Here is an 11,239-nt window from a genome sequence, read left to right on the forward strand (position 1 = left end):
CGTTTTTCGGTGATTATTCCTCGATGGTACATCAGATTTTTGATTTCGACCTACGAGGGGGGACCCAAAAAAAAACGGGAATTGTGCTGCAGTGGAGAGGGAGAGTGGGGGAACCCATTGTTGTACCAATTGTCCGTTACGATCACGCCACCTGCGTCAGTGTGCGAAGTTGTGTCGCTGTGAGTGCATCGGTTCGCTCTTGAGAGTTTGTTTAGTAAACCAACTTTTTCCAGCTCGGCGAAAACGTGATGGCAGATTATCGATGCGGCTGTGAAATTTGGTTTCCTGTTGGGGAAATCGGCCGCGGAAACTACTGTAATGCTGAAGACTGCTTATGGAGATGCTGCCCTAAGTAAAACCAGAGTATACGAGTGGTTTGCTCGTTTTAAAAATGGAGAACTGTCAATTGAAGACCAACCCCGTTCAGAACGCCCCTCAACGGCAAAAACTGACGAAAACGTCGAAAAAATCAATGCCCTCGTTCGTGAAGACCGTCGCCGAACCATTAATCAACTCTGTGAGATGTCTGAAATATCGTGGAGTTCAATTCAGAGGATTTTATCAGAAGATTTGCACATGAGAAGGGTTGCAGCCAAATTTGTCCCTCGCCTTCTCACAGACGAGCAAAAGAAGCGTCGACTTGAGGCATGTGTTGAACTTCAAAATCAGCTCAAAGAGGACCCTGACTTTTTTGCCAAGGTGATTACTGATGATAAATCGTGGTGCTATAGCTATGACCCCGAATCAAAGCAGCAATCAAGCCAGTGGAGGAGGTTTTGCCACTGTGGAGGAGGTAAAACAAAAATCGCTGGAGGTCATAAAGAAGATCCCGATAAGTCATTTTCAAAACTGTTTTGAACAATGGAAGGATCGTTTGCAGAAATGCGTTTCGGTCCATGGACAATACTTTGAAGGTGATGAAAATTTGGTGTAAAAATATTGAGAAATAAAGAAGTTACGACGAATTTCCCGTTTTTTTTGGGTCCCCCCTCGTATGTTCTCACTCAGCACGACATACTCTATCAGCGTGCTAAGTTTGGTTGAGATCGGCCAAACGGTCTAGGAGGAAGCGTTTTTCGGTGATTATTCCTCGATGGTACATCGGATTTTTGATTTCGACCTATGTTGTCACTCAGCACGACATACTCTATCAGCGTGCTAAGTTTGGTTGAGATCGGCCAAACGGTCTAGGAGGAAGCGTTTTTCGGTGATTATTCCTCGATGGTACATCGGATTTTTGATTTCGACCTATGTTCTCACTCAGCACGACATACTCTATCAGCGTGCTAAGTTTGGTTGAGATCGGCCAAACGGTCTAGGAGGAAGCGTTTTTCGGTGATTATTCCTCGATGGTACATCGGATTTTTAATTTCGACCTATGTTGTCACTCAGCACGACATACTCTATCAGCGTGCTAAGTTTGGTTGAGATCGGCCAAACGGTCTAGGAGGAGTTCGCGGACAACCAAACGGCTAACCCAAGTATAAGAGCTTCGCTTCGCTCAGCTCAACTACGAATGCAATGGATATACCCGATTGCAATGAAATGAGCTGAGCGAGCTTAAACTACGTAATCAGGAAGCGTTTTTCGGTGATTATTCCTCGATGGTACATCGGATTTTTGATTTCGACCCATGTTGTCACTCAGCACGACATACTCTATCAGCGTGCTAAGTTTGGTTGAGATCGGCCAAACGGTCTAGGAGGAAGCGTTTTTCGGTGATTATTCCTCGATGGTACATCGGATTTTTGATTTCGACCTATGTTGTCACTCAGCACGACATACTCTATCAGCGTGCTAAGTTTGGTTGAGATCGGCCAAACGGTCTAGGAGGAAGCGTTTTTCGGTGATTATTCCTCGATGGTACATCGGATTTTTTATTTCGACCTATGTTGTCGCTCAGCACGACATACTCTATCAACGTGCTAAGTTTGGTTGAGATCGGCCAAACGGTCTAGGAGGAGTTTGCGGACAACCAAACGGCTAACCCGAGTATAAGAGCTTCGCTTCGCTCAGCTCAATAATAGTGCTACTAATTATAATAGGAATATTAGTAATAACATCAGAAGTAGTAGGAGGCACACTTCTACTTGAAATAGTATTGTCTCAATTAGTATTGCAGACATGGAATCCAGTTAATCAAAACTTTCAATAGATGTGACTTTTTACATATCTCTCATTTCACCCAATCCCTGTTCTTTCGGACACGGTTTGCATAGCCGTTCCGAACTTCTATCATCTTCATTCTTTTACCAATAACTTTCAAACAATATGGTGCTTGACCAAGGGCGCCGATCCTGGGGGGCAAGGGGGCTCAACCCCCCCCCAAACCTCATGTGGACCCCGCATTGTATTTATGAATATACAATATTTGGCATAATGTGAATGTAATTTGTCTTAAAATCCTCATATATATGCCTTCTGCATCTGAATGGGCCCCCCTAAATTTACAGAAAAATCGGCGCCCTGTACTTGACCCTTTTTCTATTCGCAAATTTTAAGTTGGCCCCACCTGGGAACCTGCAGGGATTCTGGGACAAATATTTGTACATCGAAAAGCTGTACTTTACAAATAAGGAAACACTCCTTTTAGCGTTTTGACATCTTATGTTTTACCGTTTCGGATCATTGGAAGTGACATGGACTTTTCGATGAAGGCCGTGTTAACATTTTAATCCCCCTGCCATTGCACGCAGGGTTGGTATTGAAACATAAGACCTGTTCCATCTTCCTTCTTTTAACAATAGCTTTCAAACGATACTTGACCCCCTTGACATTTGAAAATTTTGAGCTGGACCCCGTCTGGAGCACTCCGAGGGACCCTGGAGCAACTTTGTTTCCCTCAATACATGGTACTTTTGAAATGATGAAATACGTGTTTTTGTTTTGATATCTGTTGATCCATTTCAGATTTCTAGGAGTGACCAAAGACTTTTCAATGCAAACTGTATCAACATTATGAGCTGCCGCCGTTTACTACAGGACATCGAAACTTATTCCATCGTCTTTCTTTTGAAAATAGATTTCAAACAATATACTACACATGACCTCCATGCCACTTGAAAATTTTGAGTTGGATCCCGCCTGGGATCCTCCGAGGAACCCTGGGGCAACTTTGTTTCCTCAATACGTGATACTTTTGAAATGATGAAATACGTGTTTTCTCGTTTTGACATATATTTCACCGTTTCCGAGTTTTAGGGGTGGGAAAGGACTTTATGGACACTATATATATATATATATATATATATATATATATATATATATATACTATGTGATCAAAAGTATCCGGACACCTGGCTGAAAATAACAAGTTCGTGGTGCTTTCCATCGGTACTGCTGGAATTCAATATGGTGTTGGCCCACCCTTAGCCTTGATGGCAGCTTCCACTCTCGCAGGCATACTTTCAATCAGGTGCTGGAAGGTTTCTTGGGAATGGTAGCCAATTCTTCACGGAGTGCTAAACTGAGGAGAGGTATCGATGTAGGTCGGTGAGGCCTGGCACGAAGTCGGCGTTCCGAAACATCCCAAAGGTGTTCTATAGGATTCAAGTCAGGTCTCTGGGCAGGCCAGTACATTACAGGAATGTTAAGGTCGTGTAACCACTCCGCCACAGGCCGTCCAGTATGAACAGGTGCTTGATCTGTTGAAAAATGAAATCGCTATCCTCGAATTGCTCTTCAACAGTGGGAAGCAAGAAGGTGCTTAAAACATCAATGAAGGGCTGCGCTGTGAGAGTGCCACGCAAAACAACAAAGGGTTCAAGCCCCCTCCAAGAAAAACACGACCACACCATAACACCACCACCTCCGAATTTTACTGTTGGCACTACACACGCTGACAGATTAAGTTCACTGGGCATTCGCCATACCCACACCCTGCCATCGGATCGCCACATTGTGTACCGTGATTCGTCACTCCATACAACGTTTTTCCACTGTTCAATCGTCCAATGTTTACGCTCCTTACACCAAGCGAGGCGTCGCTTGGCATTTACCTGCGTGATCTGTGGCTTATGAGCAGTCGCTCGACCATGAAATCCAAGTTTTCTCACCTCACGCCTAACTGTCATAGTACTTGGAGTGGACGATGCAGTTTGGAATTCCTGTGTGATGGTCTGGAAATGTCTGCCTATTACACTTTACGACCCTCTTCAACTGTCGGCGGTCTCTGTCAGTCAAAAGACGAGGTCGGCCTGTACGCTCTTGTGCTGTACGTGTCCCTTCACGTTTCCACTACACTATCACATCAGATACAGTGGATCTAGGGATGTTTAGGTGTGTGGAAATCTCGCGTACAGACTTCTGACATAAGTGATACCCAACCACCTGACCACGTTCAAAGTGAGTGAGTTCCGCAGACCGCCACATTCTGCTTTCTCTCGATGTCTAGTGACTACTGAGGTCGCTGATAATGAATACCTGGCAGTAGGTGGCAGCATAATGCACCTAATATGAAAAACGTATGTTTTTTGGGGTGTACGGATACTTTTGATCACATAGTGTATATATATATATATATATATATATATTGCTTGGAGAGAACGACCCATTGAAGTTTTAGTGTATTTTCTACAAGTACATTGCTCGGTCTTGGTTATACCACACTGTCTCAATTCCACATTCCATAGTGCATTGCCGGGTTCAGTGGTAGAAAACTATTGAACTGAATGTACTATAGGAAGTCGCTTCTGAAGAATGTGAAATTCTTCGCAAACTCCACGGTAAGTTTCATGCTGACACAGACGATTTCCTTGCCAGGTTTGTAACTATGGATGAAATTTAGGTCCATCACTTTGAGCGAGTAACTAAAACACAAAACATGAAGTGGAGAGGTCTGGTAAGTTGTTATCAGAGACTGCAAGGATATTCTTGTAGATATTTACAAAAATGTTATAGCATCACTGGCACCTACTACAATGACCCAATCAAGAAATTACATTTAGGCATCAAAAAAGAAAAAAAATAATAAGTTGGGATATAGACCTGCGGTGTGCTCTTGCACTGGGACAATGCACTTGCCTTTACCTGACTCACTGCGAAGGCATCTATCGCAGATGAAATCGTTTGAATTGATTCTTCAACCCATATTCCCCAGATCTAGTCCCCAGTGACTTCCATTTGTTAAAACATTTGAAGAACGATTTGTGTTCGCAGATTTTTTTTTCTGATTTCGAGGGATAGTGGCTGTAGGCTCCTGGTTAAATGACCAGTCAAAAGATGTTTTGCCTTATTATTATTATTATTTGCAAAGCATCCAGGCATTGGAGCGCCAATGGAGAAGTTCATTGGTGTTGCAGAGAATTATTTTAAAAAATTAAATAAATATATAAATAAAAGAACCTAGTACTACAGTTTCTACGTTAGGGTCAGGGCAGGCTGACCGCCCCTCCTAATTGTACAATCATAGACTACTACTGCACAATATGAAACATTTCTATATCTTTATGTCCATTATAAACATCGATGAAATTATCATCACAGGGAGTTGAGGTGAAAAAAGAAACTGACAAACAGTTCTAGTGTACTCTCTTACATATATGTATGATTGAATAATTTCTACGACTAGAAAAAGAAGAAAAAACGAACAAAAAAGGAACGACGAATGAAAAACTCAGTATTCCCTCCAGCCTTCTCTTTGCATTTTTGCTTCTGTCAGTATCACTTGTTTTACAAATATAATTAAAATTACGCAAGGTTGGAGACAAGAGATTAGATATCTCCATGGAAGGTCAAAGAAGTGTTTAAAGCAGATAGATAAGTGACAAGTTCTGTGTTTCTACAACAATTTTCTTGATTAGATTATAGGTTGTATATATTAGAATATAATAATCTGAAACGTATGAGGAGAGATATAAAACCCAGTGGAAATGAACTGTTAGGATTTCCGTCTAGCATTAATGAGATTCCGGATTCGAATTCTATGGTAGGCTATATTAACTTAAGATTTTCTTCAGTTTCAATAGGCAATTTCAAAATTGTCCCTTCCTTAGCATGTAGGTTTGGTTGAATACAAATAGTGTAAACAGATAAATAAACATCCAAATTATAAAAATGAAAGTGTGTACCATCGAACTTAGTTCAGAATAAGAACACTTCAAATCACAATCCTACACATGACTAAACAATCTGTCAAACTTTAAAGTTATATACTGTATATATTTGCAAAGGATGGTTTCAAAATACATTTAGATTCATGATTTGTTTCTAATGTTGAATAAGCCTACTTTTCAAAAAGTTGACAATATCTGTAGTTATCGTGTATTTTCAAAAGACAGACAATAGGTGAACTTTAAAGCAAGAGCAATGCACTAACACTGCAATGCAAAGGCAAGTTTATTTGAGCTCACATGTTATTTTGTCAAATTGATGAGGTTATTTGTGCTGCTAATTTGTTGATTACGCGAAAAAAGTATAAATATTAAAGAAAAGTATTTCTTCCAAAAATTGACTTGCAAAAACAAAAAACACTGTCTAGGTATTAAAATTAATAAGAAAAAGTCTACGCATAGTCACTAGCGGTGAATTATATATAGTATTACATCATGCGCTGTACCTATTCCAAAGATATGTTTACAACACAGAGATCTAGCAGAGTCTGATAAATTAATATCCATGACATGATAAATGTGTCTCGGTAGCGTAGTCAATAAGGCGTTTATCTAACACCTGAACAGTCCGAAGGGTTAAGGATCTGGGCTTGATTTCTCGTTCTATTCTTGTTCTAATGGGTGCCTGAGGATACATAGTCGAAGCATGGTACTGACTGTATTACCTCCTATACATGTTGTCGTGAAAGCGTGGAGACTTATCCCGAATGAGGATAGGAGAGTATATTTACAATATATTTATGGTACTAACAGCAAGACTACTGAATAAGTGAAAAGAGCCTACAAAATGATACAAAAATAATGGATTATACAAGTTTTTACACACACACACACACACACACACATATATATATATATATATATATATATATATATATATATATATATATATATATATATATATATATATATATATATATATATATATATATATATAATTCATTCTCATTAATCAATAACATAATCGTGCGAAGTTAAAGATTTAATTACATTTTATTTTGAAAAAAAAAATATAAAAAAGAATTTTATAAGACAAAAAGATGCATCAGTAAACGTTAGGACTAAATTGTGCAAGGCAGAAGCGTGTATCTTCAAGTTGGTAAAGTTCAAATGTTACTGTCAATGCTCTTAGTCAGTCATAAAAATTAAGATTACCCCTGGATTGCGGAAGTGCTGTCACATTTAACGTTTCAATAGAATACTAAAGATAGTCTTCACGTGGACAGTAACAAATTACGGAAAAGACGGCGCCTTAAACATCTTTGCATTTTTTTTTTTTAATCCCTGCTATTTAACATTCACGTTTCATCACAATATGTTATCAGAACTATTTTCTTTGTTTCCTAATGCACTCAAAAACGACTAAGGGTACTGTCGAATTTAAATGAGTCTTTCTCAAGGAAATAAATTGGAAGAAAGAATATAAGATGTTCCTAGTCAGACTTTATAATTATGATACCAACACGAAAACAGATACGTACATTATTTTCAAATGTGTCAATTTGGTATTGTCGCTGATACAAAATAAGAAAAACACTCGTCAAGTTAACAAATAAAGTACAATAAACGTTGGTATCGTTACAGAACGTTTCTCCTCTAAGTGCTAGATAGATAATAAGTGTACAGGGTCCTTCGAAAATGACTTTACAAATTTGTAGATTCATATACATTTATTCAGACTGTTTGCAAAGCTGGTTTTGGCGTTATTTTGTAGCAAAATAGACCAAGTTTTGATTCATGTAGTGAGTAGTACCGAATGGCATAACTGCAAGTGCTAACGACAGTTCTAACAAAGATGGCGTCCCTGCCCCTAATGATGTGAAGCAAAGCTTTGTTAGGCAAGTGAGTCAAAGCTATAACTGCAGAACAGATGATGATGATGATAATAATAATTTTAGTATTACAAGTATAGCTGTTACCTTTGGAATTAGCTACGTTCGTAAACAATGTCAACTAGCTAATGCATCATCGCAGTTTCGTGTGGTGGTGGCGAAGTGAGAAACGGAAATCGGCATTGATCATTCTATTGTATTTACCAGTAATTGCCAATTCTTTAAAATTATCAAAACAAATGGACAAAAGTATATTAATATTTACGTGACAATTTTGGATTTGGAAACTGACATTTATTCTTTAAACTTATACTTCAACTACAAGAAATTGCTTTGAGAAGTCTTTTTTCACTCTCAATAAAGTATAAAACTCCTTATGAGAAAATTTTAAATTTTCCCTGATACCGTCCCTGTCATATCTCTAAAATTATTTGAACTGATGAACAAAGTATATTAATCGTTGATAGATATGAAAAGTGACAGTTTTGGATTTACAGACTGAAAGTTACTTCTAAAATCTATACTTCAAACTAGATTAGATTTCTTCGAATTAGATATAAATTTGAAAAACCGGTCATAAAGGGACTGGTAAGAAGTATATATGAACAAAAGATATTAATCGTTGATAGATTATCAAAGGTGACAGTTTTGAATTTACAGACTGAAAGTTACTTTTAAAATCTATACTTCAAAATAGATTAGATTTCTTCGAATTAGATATAAATTTGAAAAACCGGTCATAAAGGGACTGGTAAGAAGTTTGTACCGGTCACCGGCTTTAATCAAAATAACAGCAATATTTCCGGCCAGGCCGGTGAAAAACCGGCCAGTTGGCAATCCTACACCTAAAATTTAGGTCTAGTGCTCATATTTTTAGGTCTTTTGAAAGGTCTTATGAACGTTACCCGTTAGTAATTCACAATCGATCCGGAAATTCAGCAAGCCGTGCCATGATTGTGTCCAAAGATCTTATACCGATTTCTTCGATGACTTGGTGTACCATTGAAACAAACTTTTATTCAAGTATCGCGATTATGTTGAAAATTAATGTGTATCAGCTCCTGCTACAGCCAATCCTATTAACTTTATCTTCGAAATAAAAAACAGCCCATGAGAGACTTTATCTTACTTTTTGAATCACTCCCGTACGTCTATACGTATATCATATATATATATATATATATATATATATATATATATATATATATATATATATATATATATATATATATATATATATATATATATGTATGTGTGTGTGTGTGTGTGTGTGTGTGTGTACAATTGTAATAAAAATATTTGGCGTAAACCAAAACACAGTAATTAGACTTTAATACGTTAAAATAATAAAAGCATCAATTGGAAATTACAAATTTGGCTAATGTTAAGATCCAAGAAATACTGTAGCTTGAAGATTAAGAGTACGACTATTTCGTTTATTTATTTATTTTTAAGTTGATATTGAATTTAAAATCCCTTTTGAGCACCGAGGCTATTTGAGACAAGAACCTATAGCTTAAGTTAGGATTCGAACTACAAGGGTTTGTCGAGCCTTCGGTGTACCAATAATTCCTAAACTCTTTAAAAAAGAAAAAGAAAAAACATGGAATTTTAACAATACATAATAGGGAGTCTGCCCTACTATGTGCTGAGAGATAACGAATTAACATTATTACGAAGAGGAAGAAAAGAGGTTTAGCTTAAAATAACTCGATTGCAAATTTGACCATAAACGCTCTCTCTTAACATTATAAATAATCTCACACAAATGCTTTGTTATTTTATTCGAATTTTAAAGACTATGTTTGTAGTGTGCAAATAGATGAAGATAAGTAAAACACTGTTCGCAGATCACAAGATAATCAACATAGCTTCAGAAAGTATGAAATAAGTTTGTGATTTCATTCCATGTATTTTACGAGAAAATAAATAACACTTTTAAAAAATAAATAAAAAGTTTTAAACTTCCAAAGTACCGAAGAAATTTTAAGAATTTATATCATATAAGTCATGTTTAAAAGTTACTTCCCTTCTTTATCTCTAATACTTACCTTAGTTCGTAAAATTTCATACAATGACTTTCTGATTGAAGATTATGTAAATATGTTTGATCGCATCAATGTTGCTAGCAAGATGATTGTTGTACTACTAGGTAGATCCTACTTGGAAAATTTAAAAGATGCTACAGACATAAATCAAATGGAGCTCAAGAAACTACTTCTATCAACCCTTTATGAAGGATTTTAGCTTCGATTCTGTGGAAGCTAAGTAATGTTAATGACTTGTTTAGCTCCAGGAAAGTAGAAGTTTGCCCTAGTGAACCCAGGCATCGACTTATGCAAAACAGAACGAAGCTAATTCCAAGAACTTAAGACGTGCGAAAATCTTGTCTAGGGGATCATTCCGTATCAGCCTTCGCAAAATTCTGCGTATAGCAACGCACCGCAAAAAAAGAAAAGAAAAACGTTATTAAAAGTGCTATGGCGAGTATGCAAACTAAATCGAAAATTTTGCGTTGTGTTGATACAAACCGTCATGGAATGTACAAACTACTCAAGTTTCCAAGTTTCGCACCACTTTGGTGTTCTACGTGGCAATACACTTTCATAATTAATTCTAAGTAAATGATTCTGCAGATTCGCTCATTTTAAGGGTATAATTCTGAGATTATTCTCTTTTTGTTTTGGAGCGTTTCTTTCAAGAAAGTTACTAACCTTGTCCTGGATTTCCTATTATTATACAGTGATTGTTAATAAAATCATTCATTACCATTTCGTTGTATATTCGCAGTTGCATGGCTTACCATTTGGAGATCCTATGGTACAATTTTGTACCATACGCGTTTTTCATGGTACATTGCGTTATTTCTCTTCTGTTTGAGCTTTTTCGTCCGGTTTTTTTTTATTTTCCAAGTCCAGACATAGGAGGTGATGACGTCATAAGTCAAAAATTTCTTTTCTCATTTTCTAAGCCTATGTTCAATATTTTTTGGCGGGCTTATTTTTCTACGTAGAAGATTGAAATTTTGCACAAACATTCAGTCCACCGAGTAGTATTTACCAGATTTTTTGTTCCGATGTCAGTGCTAAAACGGTGGGGTGCTGACTGCCACGGGTGCTGACTGCCACAGCCAATTATTGGTGCTGATTGCCACGATTGGCACTGATTGCCAATATCAAGGTGCTGACTGCCACGATGGCGTGCTGACTGCCACGAGCCTGAGAGAAAGTTGCTAGAAGTAACATTACCGGACGCCAAGAAGCATGAAAGAAACTAGATGAACCTTAGGATCGTGTT

At 37.6% G+C, this 11,239-nt stretch overlaps 1 protein-coding gene across 1 annotated transcript; it reads left to right on the forward strand.

Moving 5' to 3' along the window:
- Window positions 1-318: 318 nt before the first annotated feature.
- LOC145676786 (protein GVQW3-like) lies at window positions 319-858 on the forward strand. The gene has a single exon (XM_081747578.1). It carries the CDS (start codon window positions 319-321, stop codon window positions 856-858), a length of 540 nt encoding a protein of 179 aa, XP_081603704.1.
- Window positions 859-11,239: the final 10,381 nt, after the last annotated feature.

The sequence above is a fragment of the Thermobia domestica genome, unplaced genomic scaffold, assembly GCF_964235325.1.
Source record: "Thermobia domestica unplaced genomic scaffold, izTheDome1.hap1.1 HAP1_SCAFFOLD_368, whole genome shotgun sequence".
In the NCBI taxonomy this organism is placed as follows: domain Eukaryota; kingdom Metazoa; phylum Arthropoda; class Insecta; order Zygentoma; family Lepismatidae; genus Thermobia; species Thermobia domestica.

Coding starts and splice junctions, on each gene's coding strand:
- LOC145676786 (XM_081747578.1), top strand. CDS start 319: ATGCTGAAGACTGCTTATGGAGATGCTGCCCTAAGTAAAACCAGAGTA.